Source organism: Pagrus pagrus, assembly GCF_965226575.1.
Source record: "Pagrus pagrus genome assembly, chromosome: 14".
NCBI lineage: Eukaryota > Metazoa > Chordata > Actinopteri > Spariformes > Sparidae > Pagrus > Pagrus pagrus.
Genome location: NC_140198.1, coordinates 25,179,870 through 25,201,885, shown reverse-complemented (window position 1 = coordinate 25,201,885; position 22,016 = coordinate 25,179,870). Strand labels below are relative to the sequence as shown.

The 22,016-nt window shown below is 41.2% G+C and overlaps 1 protein-coding gene across 2 annotated transcripts in view; it reads left to right on the top strand.

Annotated features, from left to right (window-relative positions):
• Positions 1–8,613, top strand: part of spns2 (SPNS lysolipid transporter 2, sphingosine-1-phosphate) — a 70,060-nt gene extending 61,447 nt beyond the window's left edge. For both annotated transcript variants that reach the window (XM_084373141.1, XM_084373142.1), the window contains exon 13: positions 5,220–8,613. In XM_084373141.1, the coding sequence (XP_084229267.1) occupies positions 5,220–5,234 (15 nt within the window). In that variant the 3' untranslated portion in view covers positions 5,235–8,613. The remainder of the gene's footprint in view (positions 1–5,219) is intronic.
• The last annotated feature ends 13,403 nt before the right edge of the window (positions 8,614–22,016 follow it).

Below are 22,016 nucleotides of genomic sequence, written 5' to 3'. Positions count from 1 at the left end.
TCCTAAAAGACGCTTTTAGTGCTTTTCACATCAGCAGTTCTACGAGCAGTTTAAGGGGTTGATAACAAAGAGACAGTCTTGGAACATTAACATTTATAGGGCTCTCTCCTCATTACCCAGCTGCCATCATGTAGCGCTCCTTTCATTAGGAGGCACGGAGACCTAAAAAACAAGATTTTTCATCAGGATTTGAAAGTCACTTTGGACCTGAGGACATCCAAAACTTTTATGACAGTGTAAACGCAGGAGGGGATACTCAAGATGATACACAAATGATTGATCTCTGATACATTTCCCGTCCCATTGTACTCAGAGACTGGCCCACGCATTCTTGGAATGGTGGTCATGTGAAATATATGGCATCTTATCAAGACCTAAGCTGACTTCCTGCCTTTATCAGACTCAGACACATGGCGCAGAACCCTCTCTAATTATTAACTGAGCAAAGAAAAGACACAATAATTGGCAGCACACCAGGCAACTCTGCACTGCGGGACAATGGGGGAGCTACTTGTGTTGTCGGTAAAGAATAACAAGATTAAACTCTGACTCGCTGATTAGAAGGACAAGGAATCTGCTGTGACTTATTTGTAAAGGTTATCATGTTTAGCCAAAAGGTCGAGGTTTTACCCCTTCATATCATCACCCTGTCTGGGTTCATTTGTCCTCTAAACATCCGTCAAAATACTGTACAGTATGTAAACAAGGTGGGGAAAAAATGTCCCGAACATGTATACTGATCAGAAACATAGTGATGAAAATAAAAAATACAAACCTTATTTCTTGGAAGGAAACACGTCAACAAAGATTTGATCCTCTGCTCCCTGATGGGTGCTCTGATTTGAGTCTTTCATGATAAAATCGCACCAACTTGTGAGCATCAGGAGATGGAGTTGCGTAGGATTTCTTACAGGTTGGTTAGAGTTCAGTTCAGGTAGCAGTGCGATCTGCCAGTTGCAGTTCCCTGCAGTATTTGAAGGGAACAGTCGATTTGGTGGAAAACTGTATGAAGGTGTAAATTCCTTCAGGTGGAAGACATCCTGTCTTCCCATTAACACTGACTGTTTCCCCCTGTTGACTGTTTTCTCAAGCCTTTATTTATGTGTCTAGATTTATTTTACGTTCGAGACAACCTTTAGTGTCCATTCCTTTGGGTGGTAAAATAAAATATGTACTTGTCAGTGCATCCTGTATAGTCAGTTACAACCATTGTAAAAAAGTTTCTCCTTTGTGCATTCAAAGCCGCTTTCATATCTGACATTTGAGCATCGGCTGATGAAAAGCATTTCATTCATGGTTCAAGGTCCAGCTTTATTGTCTCATTGTGCAATGCTGTATTGTATTACCATATGGAATGAGACAATAAAATTCAGTTATAACCCCACGGTGTAACTGATATCGCCATGTTGTTGTCGTTACCACAACATTATGATAACCTGGGGACCTTATTTTCCTCTGGGAACAGCTTCGTAATTCAGTTATGGAAAAATAATAAGAATAAATATTTCTGAGTTTGTATTATTACCTCATTAATATTGTAAATATTTAATTTCCTCTCTAAAACTACACAGTGCCCCTTTAAGTTATTATTTTCTGCTTTTTTCCAGTTTTCAGTTTGGTACAGTTTAGGCAGCAAAACGACTTAGTCAGGTTCAGGGAAAGATGGTTTGGGTTAAATTACACCCTTCACAACATTAGCTACGTGTTATAAAGGATGACTTTTCCCATCTGCGTATTTTTCTGGTTCCGGTTGGAAATGATGATGGAGCAACAAAAATCATAATGTTCCAAGAACAGCAACAACATGCCAATACCAGACTGTGCTTAGAGACGCTCCATGCAACACATTTTAGGAAAAAAATATAGAAATAATAATAATTTAAAAGAAGAACTACTATAAGCAATAATTCCAAGTTTGGATAATAATTCTGGAAGCACATTGCTGTCAATTCTGTCTCAGAAGACAAACAACAAGCAAACATGGATGTTGTGAAAAGCATCATGTGAATTTGGTTGTTCTTGTGTTGCTATTAGATAATATTTATCTGAAATCAGCCAAATTTCAAATCTTCACCGTCGGAAGTGTCCTTGAATGTTCCAACAGTGAGATTGTTCCAAACACTTGCTGCCTCCTCACATAACTTAGCAAATAAAAAGAGTGATAGTGTGATGGATTACCCATCACAAGCAACTTCAAAAGCTCTGAAGGTTGATTTGCATTGTGCACTGACGAATAGGAGGCAATGGCCATCTCGAAGGCAGGAAATCAATCTAAAAAGTTGTGCTATGCTTTGGAAAATAGCCAGCAGGAATGCCAAGTACACACATTTGGTAGTTAATGGGCTCCAATATGCAAAACTACCGGTATGTTCTTTTGCTGTAATGCCATTACCATTGACAGGGTGACATTAGCATGCACAGCTAATGACAGGTGACATGAAAGGCTCCCACGCGGCTGCCACTCGGATCGGGTTTCAGTGGCGGTTTATTCTCTCAGCCTCAGGGTTTCACCAGATCTCTGTCACACACAGCAGCTAAAGCATTTTGTCCCCGCTGTCAAACGGGGCTAATTATAGAGAACAGTGATTAGAGCTACATGAGGTCAGAGTTGAATATTCCTGTGAGCTGATCACTTCTATTGTTAAGTGAACCACCGTGGCACTCAGTGATTTCTTGATTGATTTGCAACATTTGTTGTGGAGGATAATCCAATCAGCGAGGAGATATTTCCTCCCTCAGGTCCGACTCGTGGATCAATACAGTTCACAGTTCAATCGCCCTCCGATGACAAGTGTTCACCCTTCACGCTCACTCTGACCAGTGTTTCCGGAGGTCCAACATGAAGGTGGAGGAAGAGATGTGGTGGCGTTGTGAAGTGCTGTGGTAGATGAAGGGGAGACTTGAGATTCTGACAAGGAGTGGAAGTGAAGGAGAGAGAAGACTGAATAAATGAGGATGAAGAGAAGCAGTAATCGCCTAAGCTGTTACACATCTCGAGCCATTAATCTCCAGTGATGCAATCCCAGACGGAGATCAGATACACTGAGATCCAATTAACTTCCTCAGCAGGAGGAGTCGGCCTCCGCTGACCAGATTCACCCCACACTGCATGATAACTAGGAGGACATGCCCGAGCTGGGAGCTGTCAGAAGATCAGTGTGAGCGCTGGCACACAGTTTATTCAGTGATCACAGTCCCATATTACTCTGGGAGGAAAGTCACATCATGAGGCGAAACTCTGATTCAGTCGCTGCCGTCCGAACTTTAACTGTTCAAAGTGTTTGCACAGCTGCAGGCACATACTTTCCTTCTTCGCTCTCTTATCACTCAACAAAAGCTCTGAATCCTCAGTCAGCATTGTGGAGTGGGTTCATGGCAGTGACCACAGACCACACACACATATACAGACACACACACACACACACAGATGCAGAAAACCTTCAGATTTCCCTCTTTCATAGGAAGAACTCAAGCATTTCTCTCTTTACAGTAATGGATATTTGGACTCATTTACCGAAACATTCACTGCTTTCTCCATCCATCCCCGAATTAGAATCTATAGCAGTGTCAGCCCAGCTGAGTGCAGTCATGATTTGCGTTGTCGCAGCCAAAAACCACTACAAGCCAGTCTGATTAGAGTTTATTCTCTTGCCAGACCAATCAGACCTCCCCTTTGCCTGCGAAGCCAACAGTCTCCAGCACAGTTGTAGTGAAGCTGTGAGGAGGCAGGCCAGTGTTGCACATATCAAAGCATTCACAACTCTAATTATCTCTATGTCATGCTGGCATTTTAATTTCAAGTTTGGCTCATAAACAATACTCAGAGTTTACAGTAACATCTGACACTAATAACTGACTAAAATGGTTCATCCCACAGAGGACGGGCTCTGCAGCTGCAGAACCAATACACATTGTTTTTGAGAATCCAGTAATCCTCCCGTTGAAGCTATTACACTTGTTTTTGTCTGTATGAGTGTGTATGTTTATGTCTATGTATGGATGTGTCTGTGGCTCCAACGGTGTGTATGTGTGTGTGTGAGAGAGCAATACCCTGGCTCAGAACATCGCTCCACGAGCTCCCTGCACTAATCCTATTGTAGCAGCAGTAGTAGCTTGTGCACTGGAGCATCCAGGGCACCGTAATGACAGACCACAACAAACAGCGGGAAGCGCCGCCATCTCTCTCATCCAATCGGAAGAGATCGCAAGCGTGGCACCGTGAGCGCTTGATGGTCTTATCTCCAACTGGAATCTAGTTTTCCCCTCCGGTGCCACATTTTCACCACATAGGAGTTTTGTTTATGTGTTCAGCAGCTGGAAGTTGTACTTTTTACTCCACTACATTTACTCTTCACTTATAGTTACTCTTCATTTTTAGGAGTCAGTGTCAGTTTTTGCATCACTACTAGTAATCTAAGTACATTTACTTAAGTGCTGTACTAAAATGCAGTCTTAAGGTACTTGGAGGCAAGTAAGTTTTGGAGGCAAATATTGTACTTTTATTCAACGACATTCATACTAGTTACTTTGCAGATTGCGTGCTGCATCAGAGCTAAAGTAGTGCATCCTACCACTGACTAGTGGTAATCAGATTACATTATTTTTACTGATTTAACATGCTGTATTTGTACTTTTACTTGAGAAAAAGCTTCAAGTACTTCCTCCTCCACTCACACGCTTATCATTTTAACCACTAGCTATTAACTCACAAAAGCAATTTTACCTTAATAGATTATTTAAAGATATTTTAACATTTAACTCCTGGTATTTTTTTTTCCAAATCAGTCATGTGGTATTCTTTAACATTTTAAACATTCTTGTGAAAGCTTGCTGAAAACCTCAGAACTATGATTTTACACGAGCAAACCTTGTCCTCCATGAGTCTTTGTGTAAATGCTTGGTAGCATATTTGTCGTGTACACTCTAATATCAACACCGAATGTAAAGCCCCAATCTGCATATCTGAGAGACAGCAGCTGTGGCTTATAGCTCGCTGTTGCACAGATTTGGGGGGTCTGCATTAAACAAACTGTTATGTGTTGGTATGCTGTGTGCAGGAAAATATTTAGGTCACAGGCTGGTCGTGGTGTGTAGGCGTTATCAGGAAGGTCCTAACAGATGGCCCAGGAGCTTTCGACCCCAACATTAATTACATGAGAATGTCCTGTGGTGAGGCCAGACTCTGAGCTCACTGTTTCCTCTCCCTCTATCTCTTTCAGGTGACAACCAAATGAGGAGCAGTGTGAAGGAGCAACCAAACTCAAGAAGGATGGAAAAAATGGAGATAAAAAAGCGAGGGCAGCTGATCCACTTATTTAAAAACCACGCCCATGTTCTCTTCACCGTCATCATCACCGCCGCGATCATCCTCCTCTGCCTCTCGGCTCCTGCTGCTCTTCCCTTTTTACTCGCCCTTGGAGGCTGCTCAGAACTGGAACGAGGGAGCGTCTTGCCCCTCCTAGAAACGCCTCCGAATCACAGGCTGGTGTTAAGGTGCACAGCGGTGCACCGAGGCCCGCCGAGCGACAGCTGGTGTCCTCTTCACCTCTGTCTGCGAGGATCCACTGAACCTTCCAGGGAGGAGGTGGGGTGACACCCCTCTGACTCCTGATGCCATACTACTGAATGCTGACCATGAACCTGCCCTGTCTGTCTGCCTGTCTGTCCAACAGTCTGTCTCTTATGTGTCTGTCTGTCTGTCCGTCCGTTACATCGGCTGTCAATCTGCACCAAGTGCCATAGCGTCATTACATTCCTTCAGACTTTTGCACTGACCACCATCAACCCTCATGACGTCATCACTGACTATGTTTACATGCACTCTATAATTAAATTAGTCTGATGAAGCTGTTTATATTTGCTAGACGGTAGAAGGAGCTCCTTTTCTATTGCTCCCATTCAGACTTTCCACAACTCCTTCTGCCCAGACTTCGACACTTGGAGCTTGTAAACGGACAGAAGCTGTAAAATTCGAGTTATGTGGAGCAAAGTGATGCATCAAAATGTGCAGCAGGAAAATCATTCTCAGAGTGTTTATATCTGCTCAAAACAAACCCAAATCAGATCACTCTGCACATGTTAAAGGCAGTATTAACAACGCGAACTCGAGCGTAAATACAGTGTTTACATGATGGATGCAGTATTCTCATGATCGATCGAAGCTCCGCCGTGCATGTAAACATAGTCGCCAGCCAAGAGCCAAAAAGTGTTACTGTCTAAAGGTCAGTGAATCAGCCTTAAGAATTGGACCTTTCCCATCAACAGCTGTTTCTTTTGACCCCCACATGTGTTATTATTTGTAGCTTTTAGCACTTAAATCAGCGTAGACAGTGCCAGACAACATGACAGAGGTGAGAGGTTTCTGCACATTATTTTTCACAAGAAGGTTTCTCGTGATCTCTTTTTATTTTGATTTTTTCCTGTTTAATGTTGGATTTGAAACTGGAGGTTGTTGCCTATGATTGTTTCGGAAGGATGATGATGCAATCGGGGCGATTTAAAGCAGACACTGGACTATATATATTTTATAATTTATGATGTAAATGCTTTTTTCCCAAAAGTAATTGCTACTCTTTTGTATTTTAAGGAGAAGCACCTGTGTTTTTGTGTACATGAGAAGCAATAGGAACCAACCTTTTTATCCACACTGCCTTATCAGTGAGCCAGGGGGACGCTCCCTGATTGTTGGTTTTAAATTTCTGGACACACCGCCCACACAGAGACGGAGTCGCTCTTAATGATGGATTCCAGTCAAGACCACGCCAGTTACAATGACAGGCATTGTTAAAAGAGTCCTTTCCCCCCCTCACAATTGTAGATATCCCATTCCATGATTAGAAGAAAGGAGCTTTGACATGAGCCGGAGTCACAGTCATCAGTGCATTACTGAGGGAAATCAAAATCCCCGACAGGAAGAGGAAATTCTTCAGCCCCAGGTTAGACTGATTGCGAGCTCTTATCGTTGATAACTGATAAGCGAGGAATCCCTGTTTGAAACCAGAGCAGCATGTCCTCAGATGTCACTGCAGGAGCTGATAAACAGAGTACCCTTCTGTTCTAGAGAACCACATAGAGATTTAGACAAGAAACACAAGTACACAATAGAAAAATCTTGGATCTGGTATATCGACTAATTACAGTATTATATTTGTAAAATTCCACAAGGAAAAAAAATCTGCTAGAATTGCTTGTATACACAAACATTCAGGCAAAAGCTTAACTCAAAGCTAACTCGAAGGAGGTTTTTTTAAGCGAATCAACTGGTGAATTCAATTTTACTGAAACCTTGAAGCCACTAATGGAGTCAAAGGTTTTCAAACTTGTGCATAAAGGGAATAAAAAGCACTTTGCAGACCTCCAAGAAAACACAGAAGGAGGAGGAGGAGGATGGATGGATGGATGGATGGATGGATGGATTGACCTTAGCGGAGGAATAAAGGGAGATGTCGAGGTGGTTCTCGTAGCATTGATGTGTGAGCGTGACTCACTGGCTGTGTGTGGGGAGCTGCTGTGTGGGCTGTGTCCTTGTTGCCACATCATTAGCTTTAGCTTCTCTCCAACTGCGTGGAGCTCTCTGAATGTGATTCTGTCCAACCTGACGTGTTTACACACCTACATCTTCTTAATGAACTAAGCTTCTTACCTTCCTTTTATCAGTTTTTTTTAATGTTACCAAATGAGTTTTTTTTTTTTTTAATTACTACAATAGAGAAAATATATAGCTATATCACGCAGCAAGTTTAATATATTGTAAATGATGGCTTGGATGCAATGTATTTATTTGTTTGTTACCATAATGAAGAATAATCTATAAAGGGAAGTTTAATGTTTGAGTATACTACACTTTGTTGTATGTCCTTGGGTTTAGAAAATGCCTGTTTTATTCCTCCTTTTGTATCACAATGAAACAACACAATACCTTTCTACATCACTAAGATTCATCCTGTTTACTGTGATCATGAATTGGACATCTCACACGTATAACACGCAAAAGGAAGTGCAGTGTGACGAGTTTTAAGACGACGCATTGGTCTGATGGTGCGATACTTTTGCATTCATTTTTGTAGCTCTTGTAAATGTTTGTTTTCCTTTTTTTTTTCTTTTTTTTTTTTTAAGAACAACTGATCAAACCATTTTGCACACTTAATGTTCAGGGATTTATTTGAACCATAGCCTAGCATCAACTTCACAGCCTCTGGCGCAGAGGTCTGTCACTTCATGCTCACAGTAAGTGCTGACATATTGTCATCATGAGAAGGGACGTTGGCTCCGGTCAGATGGGTCATGAATTGAGTTTCACTTTGCCAAATTTAGTTGATTTAGCACCGATCCTTTAGGAGTAGAAGTCTGTTGTAATTCTGTGTTAATAATCACTGAAGTGATGTATTGAGAATGTGCTATTTCTTGTCATACAAGAATCATGTATAAAGAAACCTTTTTCTGATGTTGAGCAGAAAACAGAGGTTATTTTTATTTTTAGAGCAAGTCAATACAAAAGACGTGTCAGATAAAATCAAAGGATATTATTCTAGAACTGAACTGTGATGCTCCCGTCGAGGGGTTGATAGAAAATGTACATGTCTGTAAATCAAATAAACTTATTTAATCACTTCATACCACCGTGTTGTCTCTGTTTCTCCTCATTCTGTCATCCAAATGAATCAACATCCTGAGTGTCTGCTTTAAGAAATTATTTTTTTACTTAATTACTTTCCCCTAATCTATTTTTGGAGGCTTTCATAAAGAGCTTGCTCCACTTCAGAGCAAGATAAGTCTTGCCAGTGACATTTTGAAAGACCAAAGATGTGATTTCAGAGTTACATAAGTGAGATGAGCCTCAGATTTAGCTATATGCAATTATGCACCACATACTGTGCTATGCCTACATGTAAGTTCCTTAATTACAAGTCAGGGACCGCTGGCTTCTCCTGAAATGTTTAGTGTTGAGCAGGACTCTGAAATTGTATAGTTTATGACAAAGTTTTTCAATCCTATTCATTGGGGCCCTCTGACCTGCACATTTTAGATGTTTCCCTGCACGATCATTTGAATCAGGTGTGTTGGGAAATCTATAACATGGATGTGAATATGAATGCCCTGAATATGAGGAGACAGACATTTTTTGAGAAGCCTGCTGTCTCTGGTTTGTTATGGAAGAATGTTGTGTGAATTCCCCAGGTCAGAGCTAAGTAGCTACTTGTAAGTCTTGCTAGATGAGGCTTTACTCGAGGGAGCACAAATATGGCAAGATAAAAATGAAGAGGGATTACTTACTTCTCAGTATGATGCACCCCTTTTTATGAGAGAACACAAAAAGAGTAACTAATTACAAGGGACGCACAATATATATGGGCCGATGAATTAACAGCCCCAATATTAGGAATTGTATATTATCTGCTATTTTTTTTGCTGAAATTCTAGCTGATAGAGCCGATAACATGAAGCTAAATTGCTTTCATAGACTTGGCAAGGGTAGCTTTCACACACTCAGATAGAGTGGATGCCCATTTGCACCTTTAAAGTTGTTTTGCAATCCACCAAGGAGAAGGAGGAGGAGGAGGCAGGAGAAGCAGGTCATTATCGGTAATCGTATCGGCTTAAAAAAGTCCACATCGTGCATCCCAACTATGAACTTTCACAAGGCAGACTAGATTCACAGTAAAGTATTTCAATCTATAAAACTTTTTACATGGAAAAACATTTGGAGAGGGTAGATTCTTGCAGCTTGTGGATTAATCACCATTCAGACCAACTGTCCAGTTTGGCTGAAAACCACAGTGTTGACTGTTGTAAGTTGTTCCTTTGGATAGCAGTGAGCAAAACCATCTGCACCACAGAACATTTGCTAAGTGGTGTTCTTGTCTCCCGAGGTATCGTTGCGTTTAAGGACTGTGCTCCAGTTTGTGTTGTTTTCAGTTGTTTAGTTTGACAATTTTAGAGATTGGAATTTTGGAAGTTTGGAAGTACTCAATGAATTGGGACACGCTTTTCTTACTGTTGTTAAGTAAATGATAGGTTCCTTACTGGCTTAGAAACTAGCCAACATTTTGTGTTACCAAGTCATCTGTAGTTGTCAGAACTGAGTTCTTTCAGTTCCCTCGCAGTGAACACAAGGATGACTCATGTTTTACATTAATACTGAGACTTTTTTTATTTAAAAAAACACACCATAACACCATTTTTCCTCCTCCTCGTCTCTGCAGAGACTTACAAAGACTTGATTTGTATCACAGTGAGAGAAGGCCGAAGTTAGTCCCTGAATGAACTACTGTATTGTTCAGGTGCAGTCAGGCAGGCCTCTGTGTGGCTCAGTTTGTAAAGTAATCTTGCAGTCCCCAGAGTGGTGTACAGACGCACTGACACATCACAGACACGACACAGGGCTCCATCCGTGCTGTGGATGCAGTGAAAGAAAAAACACAATATTTACCTTCACGGGAAGTGAGGAAGTCCACAGCTGAAGGCCCTCTGTGTGCCCACGTTCATTAGAAAGGGCAGAGTTACCTAATACGGCAGCTAATAGCACTAATGGACTTGTCTATGACAGGGCTGCACAAACACAAAGAGTAAGTATACGCTGCATTTGTGACAAAAGAAGACTTGAGATGTCGGCTGTGAGGTCTTTAATTAGGCAGAGCTACATTTCTTACGGATCCTCCTACCTGACGTGCGGTCAGTTTGAAGAGGGGAAGATTACATAGGAGCCAGAGGAAGCTCAAAGTGGAGAATAAGTGTTCCCACACTCTGACCAATACGCACCCCAAAGTCAGACGCTCCAATCTCAAAGTCAACACACCTAGTCATGCGGCAGGCAGGAAACACTGGGGTGTAGACAGGAAGAGGGGAGCCATTCTAGCAAGCACTGGAATTTCCATTTGCACTTAAACTCACAGAGGACAAACTCTGTACAACACGCAGGGTAAACTCAGGTTAAAAAATAGCCGCCGGTGGATGTAAGCTTCAAAATGTCAGCTTGTTCGGGGTTTGAAAGCAGCATTGTTTGGGCCATCCATTTTTTAAATGTTACCGTGCATTCTGAGGCACAGGGGCCTGTTGTTTTGATATTTACTCAGCTCCTGAAGGATAAAGTCAGCTTTCAGGTCAAGTAAAAAAAACACATTAGATTTGTAATGTTTCAGATCACAAATTACATTTAAGACGTATACACTTGGACATTACTATTATTTTGAATGCATCTGTTTGTTTTGTGAAACTGACATCTTCAGAAAAGCATGCAGCTCGTGAAAATCAAAAAGACAGTATCTCAGAATATTAGAATATTACATAAGACCAGTCAAAAAAAGGATTTATAGTACAGAAAAGTCGACCTTCTGAAAAGTATGTTCATTTATGCACTCAACACTTGGTCGGGGCTCCTTTTGCATGAATTACTGCATCACTGCAGCATGGCGTGGCACTGCTGAGGTGCTATGGAAGCCCAGGTTGTTTTGATAGCAGCCTTCAGCTTGTCTGTATGGTTGGGTCTGGTGTCTCTCATCTTCTTCTTGACCAGCCAACTCACCTGACCTGAACCCTATAGATTCTCTACTGGCCAGGTTCAGGTCAGGTAGTGGCCAATCAAGCACAGTAATACCATGGTCAGCAAACCAATTACTAGTAGTTTACTTGATGAAAAAGGACATTTTGATTGGTCTTATATAATATTCTATTATTTTGAGATACTGGATTTTTGATTTTCATGAGCTGTAAGCTGTAATCATCAAAATTAAAACACCAAAAGGCTTGAAATATTTCACTTTATGTGTAATGAATTTGAAAGTTTGACTTTTTTAATTGAAAAAAAACTTTTACATGATATTCTAATTTTTGCACCTGTAAATTCATTTAATATTAGTAAATCCTGCCCTGAGACATGATCTTTTACCTCCTTTTACCTCCCCCTCTGCCAACAGAACACTAACATTGTCATTCCTGGTAAAGTTCCCATGAAGTCAAAATCACTGTTTCAGTGTTTTTTCCATGTTTTTCTCCATATCTCACATATACACCAGTATCAGGCCCAACAGTGGCAAAATAAAGCTGTTTTGTATGTATGTTTAAAGGTATTTTAGAGTTTGGAACTTCATCTAAAGATCATTTAAAATGTTGATGACTCTTCCTGCACTTGGGGGCGTACGATCATTTTTCGTCCAATAAACGTTTTCTTTATTTTATGATGCTGCAAGAAGAACATCAACAGAGGAGTGTGTTGCTGGGGACCGGGCCTCATGGATTACTGTACGAAAACACAACTTTATAACTTTATTTAGAGATTTGGGTGAAACTGGGTCACGTTTGATGGACAAAGTTTTGTCTGGTCTGCCCTCAGGCTGCCCTGCCTTGCGCAGCTCTGGACAGATAGCTTTACTTGTTGTAACATACACTTCTGGACCAGGGCTGTACGTGGCCTCCGAGAATAACATTGGAGGCCAGTTAGAGTACCAATGTGATTTATGGAGTCTCCTGGTTGATACATAACGGTAGCTTTGTTGCTAAAGTAGTAGCAGTAAGCGCTAACTGCTGCTAAATGGAGGTAGCTGCCATTACCTCGGTAAGCAGTCCAAACCTGGCAAGAAAACCACCTGTATTCTCTTTGTCAAACTGGCCTCCATCTTCTCAGAGGTGGTGTATTTCCACCCTGGTCCAACCGTGTTCAGTCGCCAGTCAATGGAGAGTCAGCATCGGCAACTCGACGGTTGGGGTGTGGGGTGCGGCATAATGTACATTCCGCGTTATTGGCTGCTGCCTGTTTTAACAGAAACACTTAACTATGCCGGAGCATCCAGCACTCCATTAGCTGTTTCATGGGGACTTTAAAACTTACATGTTGAGTAACTGACATGATTAAGCTATAATGCACAGCATGGGGTATACAATTACAATCCATTGTGTTGTCTTAAAACAAGCTGGCAGCCCAACAGTGTAGTAAATCCTTGATTATTGTTCTGCTTTAAAAATAACATGTACAGGCTTAAATTAAAGACCTGAAGTGGTTTTCTATCTACTTCATCTTGGCAGCATCTCATTATAAATTTAGAACACAAAAGGTTTCTGTTGTGGTGTCGACCACAATCTTATTCAATTGCTTTAAAATAACAATCTGTCAGGAAACATGACTCACGCCACTCTTGAGCCGTGAATTTGTACATTAAACAAGAAGTAAATCTATTTGATTTACGTGATTCTTCCTAAAATTTGTTGTGAGCTGGAACAACGGATCTCAGACTGATGTAATGGCTGCAGCACTCTCTGTAGGAATGTCTGGGTTTGCTGAGTACTTCGCAAAAGGTTTGGTTGCAGGCAGAGACACTCATGTAATTAGACTGACCGGATGATTAATGTGAAGTTACCAGCATAGCACAAATAGAGGTCGGGGTAAGAACAGGAGACATGGTAATTTGTCTCAAACAGAAAAGGCTGTCTGTGAAAGAACACATGAAAAAGAAGATTCTGCAGTCTGCAGCATCACACCTCCACTGTGAATCTCTCACCTCTCTCTGTAGACACCCACTTTTCCAACCTGCTTCACACTGGAGAAACACAGTAACCTCCACCGAATCAAGTGCTGTGGAAAAATCATAGAAGTCTCCCATTGCACCTGGTGAGACGTTCCCAGACTCATCTGATGTGAAATAGTGTCACGTGCGTGTGAATGTGAGATCCAGGATGTGTTTTCCACTGGCTGATCTCTCAAACTGAGAGTTTTAATGTCATTGCAGAGTCTGTTTGTAAGCGTACAGCACGTTATTATGTATTCTACAGAAATAAAACACGGATGAAACATTGATGAAATGAGCACAGACTTCAGTACACACTGTACCGTGTGAAGACAAAGATGCGCACTGACAAACCAAGTCATCCACTGGCCCATGTAACACACACATATTTCTTTCCACCAACAGGATTGAACATGAGGGATTAAAAGGAGAAACAGAGACGAGAGAAGAGAAAAACAACAAATGACTCTAAAGGCTGTTAGTGCAATTGAGGGGAAAAGATAAAAATAGATCGTTGCTTCATTAGAGGTTTACTTGAGGCGGGGACGTGCTCAAGTTCTCAACCACTGTCATTACATAGAGACACAATGAGCAACCCTCACATCACACTGATGGAAATTTAAAGTAAACACCCCTGAAATGCTGTCAAACCAGGAAAATGTGAAGGGAAGACGCTAAAAAAAGTACATTTTTCATTTCATATTACAGTATGTGGTGTTTTCTTTGCGAGGGTCAAATCAAAATACTAACTGAAATTAGCGAAAAATATTAGTAACATATGCTGAGAAGAATTTATTTTCACATCTTTCATGAAATTTAAGGCACAGTCGAAAGAAGGGGAGGAAGTAACTAATTACAGCTACTCAAATTACTGTATTTAAGTTATTTTTTGGGATATTATTTTCAAGTCTGTAAATTTACTCGTACTAGCATTACACCATATAATTTACTTAGTTACGTTTACTTTAAACATCATAATGGAGCACTAAGTATAATATGAATTTCTATCTAAATGTAGCCAATAAGGCTATCCGATCACAAACAGGCCGATGAAAACCCTGACATACAGAAAAAAACACAAAACTCTGCAGCAGACCCCTTTAAATACCAGTAGTTTGACTTGTAATTGAGTAATATTTTAGTAATGTAAGTGTATGTGTATGTGAGTACAGATTTTCAGTACTCTTTCCACCACTGGTCAAAAGCATCTTCTTACAAGACTGCCCTGCATTCAGCTTCCAATCTGAATGGATGGTGAGTCATCTTGTCCGGCTCTTTTAGCACATCCATTTTTAAAAACTCGACAGAAACTTGCCCCCTGCTTGTTTGACAAATGTTACATGATGTTATGAGTCACTATGAGTCTGAGAACCACAAATGTCTGTACAAAATGCTTTCCAGATCCATCTCAGAGATGTCGAGGTAATCCACAGAATGAGAGAGCCGTTTGACCTGCTGGTGACCTGAGGTGAAAAGTCAGGGCATTGCCGAGGTGAGAGCTCAGTCAACATGGATAGCTATTCCAAATTAAATGCCAGAGATAACTCAGTCAGGACCAAAGTGGTGGACAAACCAATCAACCAGCTAACAGTGGAATGCCAAAAAAATTAAACCTTCTCACAATACGAATACAGTGTTGGTTAAATGGGCCCAAGAAGTGCTGCATCAGTGGAAATGGGAGACATTTCAACAGTAAAAAGACTATTTTCACATCACTCAAACAACCACATAGTGAGGCCAGCTAATCAGAAGATGTTCAAGAACTCATCCTTGGGGTACACCATCAATTATCTCTGTAGATGACAAATCAAAATACCCAACAAAAAAAAGATGCTCTTGACATGCCGGTCGTCATTTCATTTCCAGATTTTAGACAGGAAACCAGAATGATATCCAACAACTGGTAAAATAATGAGAAGGCCGATATATTAGCAGCTATTTTATGAGAAAATGTACAAAAATAATTGACATCCGCACATTTATTGTACAGAAGAGCTGCCACATTTGTTGCTCGCATTGGATGTCAAACAGCTGAGAGATTCTGAGACACTTCTCCTGTCTCATTGTCGGAGCATCACGTCTTTCATGTGTGAATGGGCGGTCAGGCCCGAGGATCCGGCTAACCTTCAGCTGTCACAGTTTGCATTAATAGATGGCTCTGCATGCGTTACAGTGTCATTAGAGAAGCCGACACATGTTCCAGAGGAGGCATGAGACGTGCTCCTCGTCTTTGCTGTCTGCCCATGTGGAATGAATAAGAGATGTGCTTCATGGTGGGTTGAGCAATGTCAATGAGGGAACCAACACGGACGATTCAAGAAGACATGAATGGCAAGCGATGGTCAGGCCCGCTGTTGCAGAAGACGTCATTACCCCACAGCCAGTTCTAATGATCGCTCCTCGTCTCCCATCGGGCCTCGGAGCAGTGGCTTCACTTCAAACTGTGTCAGAGAGGTCTCCAATGCGATGAGGGATTAATTTGATTTGCATGCTCACTAACGAGGATGTAATGTAAATTGACAGTGGAATAGTGTTACCGCAACTGCGCTTGTTATGTGCCGCAGTGGGGTCAGTGTCTTGGGTGCAGCAAGTGTGAGTTATGAATACCAGAGTTTTGTGAATTAAACATGAGCTTATGCTCAACTTGGCAAAGAGTGAACGATGTTGCTTGGCTTTGGATGCTGTTTTTAGCTCACATGATTCCATATTTAGGACTAGTGTTTCCACTGCAGCATAAACTGTTTCAGAAAATAACGTCCACAGGCTATTTATGCATGCGCCTATTTGCACGCAGCAGCATTCATGTGTGCCACACGTGAAGCCGAGGGCAGGGAAGGAGCTTTGTGAATGACTGAGGCGATGAATGGCGAACATCTCTGTGTGAATGGAGGCAGATAAGCGAATCACACGCTATACATGGGGTATGTCCACACGCAACAAATGGCCGTCTCTTTCAGGTTGCGCAGGTGTGCGCAGCCAAGAGGCCACAGATACACTGATGCAGACTCATAGAACAAACAGCCCGCAACAACAAGTACACACAAGGAATTTTAAATGCACACAGGCAAGCATGAGCACAAGATGTCAAGAGGATTAATTTAAGCATTTCTGGTTGTTAAATATGGGTAGGTAAAAAAAAAACATTCATTCAGGATATTCCATTATTTCTTTGCCGCGTAATTAAAAGTGCTTCAATCCAGGAATACATTACGCATACAGCTTATATTGCGCTTCCCTGGGTGATAAAGTGTTCTGCAACTGGGTTGATTTAGTTATGCTCTAATACTTTGGAGCTTAGTAGAACTGAATATCTACAATGCACAAAGTCCCACTGCTCAAACCAGTGAATCATTACAGCACAAGCTTTCTGTGCCTGAACAGAAGAGTCAGACGAGCATCAGTCCCACATGTCCAGGACCACCCTCAGTGTTTTCTGCAGTAAAACTTACTGGACTTTTCCAGCCAAACTAGCGGCCTGGCTCTGATGATGTCAATGTTGGTTTGTCATTCAATCCACCACAGACTGAAATATCAAAACAACTATTGGATGCTTTGCCATCGAATTTGGTTCAGAGAGCAGACATTCCTGTCCTGGTCAGGATTAAATGTGACAGCTTTGGTGATATGTGAAGTTTTCATTTAGTACCATCATGGGGTCAAAATGTATTTGTCCGACACTTTGGCTTACGACCAAATATCTGCAAAACTAACAACATCCCCATCAACCTCAGCTGACCTTTGTGCACAGTATACGAATTAGCTAACATTAGCATGCTCACATGAGCCAAGTTGGCAAACATGGTGAATGTTATACCTGCTCAAAATCAGAATGATTTCCTTTCAGCATGATAGCATGCTGTTATTAGCATTACATTGTACCTAATCACAGTCTCATAGTGCTTTTCCACCACATTAGGTCCTGAACTGGTTTCGTTTAGATTTCTTCAACCTTGGTGGTGTCTGGTGGTGAACTAGCCCACGCTTCTACCAGTTTTGAGCAGAACCGTTGTAATTAAGGATGCTTCATCAATGTAGGCCAAGAAAGAGCCCCTCGAAGTGTCACCACACGAGATTTCTTCAGAGCATTTCGACCTAAAATTCTTTGGTTTGGCCAAAAAGTTGGTTCCCATCTGGAACCCAAAAAATAGCAGGTTTTCCTTGACCAAAAGCACGAACCACAGTGGGTGTGTCATATTCAGCAGGGTATTGTGCATTATGCAACACCCTTCATTGCTTACAATGGCTGCACAAAACTGGCTGAAAAACAGGCTGGTTCACTTGATAGCACCAAGGTTCCAAGAATAATGGATGGAAACAGCTCAAGAATCAAAGCTAATTTGGTTGAAAAGGGGTAAATCCAGCTGCAACTCTTACTCTTTTTTGAAAATGCAAAATACGATACAAATTATATATGGAGCAATGTCATGCTTTAGAGCAGTGTTTTTCACTCCTGGTCTTGGTGGCCCCCTGTCCTGCATTTTAGGGGTTTCCCTGCTCCGACACACCAGATTCAAACGATCAGCTCAGCCTGAAGCCTGATAACGACCTATTCATTTCAATCAGGTGTGTTGGAGCAGGGAAACGTCTAAAATAAGCAGGACAGAGGGCTTAAGAACTGGCATATGTCTGTAATTACACATTAATTGTGTGAACACATATGAACTATCTCAGTTTTGGAAATTAATCCATAACCTATTTGTCATAAGAAAGCAAATTAGTAAAAAAAAAACTTGATTTGGCTATAGGGGATGCATTTGCATATGCTGCTGTCTGGTAACACAGACGTTTCTGTTGCCGTACCACCAGACTACAGAGCAGCTTCTTTCCTCTAACTATGAAACTCCTCAATTCATCCTCAGCACTCCGCCATTTAAATAATTGTAGTTTTTGGAATCCAACCGTGTGGCAGACATTAAGAAGAACCATAGCCCATCTTTTTATTGATAGTCTCGTTTCTAAGTCATACATTAAATTGAGACTGCTTCATAACCAGTTAAAAGTTCCTTGTCGTACATTTAAATCAGATTTTATCCAGACATTACTCTTGGCAAACCCTTAATTGAACTAAAAATGATTTGCATCACCCAGGCTTCCTTTCATGCTCCGCTCTCTTCTCTCATTTTCCTCACCTCTTACACATCCGGAGGAATGAGAGCAGGGAGCTGTTAACCACAAATGAATGAATGTCATTGAGGGAGCTCTCTGAAATGAGTGATAAATTGGGTTGATAGATTATTCATGATGGTAGGTGACCTGCCAGCCACTGCATAGCGTCAGACAATGATGTTGAAACTGGATGCATGTTACCTCTCACACTTCAGATCAGTCCACCATTTCATTTGTGCTACAAAATGGTTTACAATCAAACTTCTGGATCAAACTGGAGTGACAGGGGGCAGAGGCAGCCCGGTTTCATCATTTATTTTAACATTTAATGCTATTATTCATAGCATGTATTCAAATTCAATCAGTGTTTTCTGTCCAAATGATTCTTGAATTTACTTTGTATCTAATCTGATGTAGCATCAGTACATTGTGTCACTTAGCCCTGTGTTTCCAAGAAAGAATACATACATTTGGTACCATATGTGAGAGTACATACAATAGGGTGTACAGTACGGACTTCTTTCTCTAACTTTACCACAGGAATTACAAGCTCGGCCCTTTCACATATGGCAGCAGGAGAAAGAGGATGAAGATTTATTTTTTCTTGGAAACCTCAGGAAATGGACTCGAATTCTACCCGTTCACAGGCACCGCATTCCAAATGGTGCTTACATCCTACGTTGTATTTAAGGAACATGACGTCAGAAAAGAGACTGCATAGAGACAGACGCAAAAATAAACATATGATGATAGAGGAGCGTAGAAAATATGCTAAAGGGGCTGGTACCAGATGAATATATGCCATCTATTAAGTGTAATAATTAGTCTTTTCTCATTGAAAGCTAACTGGACTTTCTGGTCCTGACCATTACTTTAAGATGTCCACTTATGCATAAGCACTAAATAAGAGGTGCTCGAGTCAGGTGTAGAGTCGAGAGTTGCAAAGACAACTGGAGGAAGTGGAGTTTATTCAGTCATGTAGTCTATAACAGTGATGTGAACACAGACAGAAATGTTCCCAGGCTGCCAAAGAGAGGTTTACAGGGAACTAATCTACATCTCACTGACATTATTCTAAAGCCAATACATTGTGTAATCAAAAGTGACCTCATAATTATACATTAAAGCAAAAAACATGTCTATTGCCAGTTAAAATGTTGTCTTGTTGCTGACTATCCTATCCCGGCAGTAGCGATCGGCCAAATGAAACGCACTCTGGGTTTGAACCTTGCTGGGAACAGTTAATGCAGAATTTCTAATTATTATATCTTAAGATCAAAAGGACTCACTGTGATCAATTCCAGGTTGACAGGTGAACGTATGTGTTAATCCTATCTTGAGCTGTAAGTAACTCAAATCAATTAAATTGATCAACAAGTCAATGCATTTCATGAGTGATGGAATTGATTTTGATATGGATACATTAAGCTAATGACATTCATAGTGAAAGCCTCATTAGACTATGAGAATGTCCAGTGACCTCTGACACAGACAATAGAGTGGAAAGCTTTCCTGCCTGTCGGTGTGACCCAGGTGGAAATCACCAAAAATCATCAGTCATGGGTAGAGTGGTGTCATTCTCTGATGTCTGCATTTCCTCTAGAACTAAACTAACAAACCTCCACATTAAAGAATGGACGTGTGGGGTTGTGCGATGAGGACATTTGGGGGGTGCTAGCATGGCCTTCCTGAGGTGGAGAAAGGGCATCCAAATCTGTGCAGCAGGCAAAATGCCACTACATGTTAGCATGCTGTGCAGCCTCGTAGCCTGTGGACAGTGGTGTGTGGACAAAGAGAGGGAACCAATCCAAGAAAACCTGCTAGCACCCAGAGGCCCTGACCTGAATGTGATCTGTAAACAATGATTTTGGACCCACTGCGACACTGGAAAAAGAAGTGTCTTCAGTTTAGATTTATTCAGTCTGATGTTAAATCACTGAGACTGCTGCAGTTCTGCTCAGATTTGGATTCTGTCTCTGCTCTCCAAAATCTGATTACAATTTTAATTTTAAGAAAAAAATAATCAATTGGGAGTCACGGACAGAAAACAGGTTTATCCCAAGAGAAAAGGTAGCATGCACAGCTTGTTTTACATCCAAAGAACTGAACCATCCTGAAGTCTAGCCCAGCTTTAATCCAACGACTGAATCCATCAGATGTGGAGGTAGGCAGCAGCCTCGTGGGACTGAGGTGGGATTTATGGGATGTAGGCAGCAGGGTAATCCACGCCGAGCTCTCTCCCACCAGCACTAAACATTAAATATTCATTTCCACGTAGGAGACAGTCTGCGCTCTGCTCATACTATATGCAGGTAAATTGATTAATCTGCTCTAATTGGTCGAGTAAGAAATGTAGCTTCTTGGTCGAGGGCTGTAGGTGATGTTCATGACTGGGAGTATGGCCCTGGTTTTAATAGCCTAAAATTCCTGAAATAAGTCTGATTGATTGAAAGTAGATTTAACCAGTCAACCAGCTGCAATATGAAATACTTGTCATCATTTAATGCTGTGGTTTTAGAATAAATTATATTTAGCAACCAATGAAATACCCGATAAAAAAATGGTCTTAAAATGACAATAAAACCATTTATCTAAATTATTTGTGGGACAATATATCATCCAACATAAGTAGTTGTCGTTACAGGTCTAATTGCGACCGCTTTTACAGTGTTAAAACTGGAATTTGTTGTCAGTGTCATTTTAAAACTGTGATTCAGTCACATTTTCTCAATTTTGCTTGAAAAGTCAACCATTTTCAGATGAATTAAACATAAGTCTAAAATGGAAAAACACTACAAACAAGGTTGTGATGGTGGGATCTGCAGCACTATAATTATCTAAATACAGAAGAATCTAGGTGTGAGGAAGTCTGTAGTGTGTGTGTGTGTCAGAGCAAGGTAGCACCTACAGTGCATCAGACTGGGTGTGAGGTTGAGGTGTGGATCAACTGCAGTCATTTACAGTATGAGCCCACACCCATCATACAGTAAGGAGGCTTCAACCAATCGATGCAGCTGGAAGATATTTTTAGGCCGTCAGAAATGCTGTTTGACTCGCTTATTGTAAAACATGGATGTGGCTCAGTGCAGTTTGTGTATTGTATTGTTTGCTGAAAAGACATCATCAAGAGATGTCTTTGGGCGCCACCTTGTGGCGACAATTTCAAACTTTAACACACTGCAGTCAGAGGTGAAACAAGACACGAAACCAGGAATGGCAGAGAATCACTGCTTTTCATCCTGGTGTTAAGATATCCTGAGCTGAGGCTAATGTGAGGCTTTAGCAGCGTGAATTAGACAAATCAAGATTGACTTGTAAGTGAATTTGTAAAGTCGGACAGGGCACTAATACGGCAGCACGCTTAAGGATTTTCTTCTCACAATCATGAGAAAAGGGGTGAAAATTTTTGTTTTG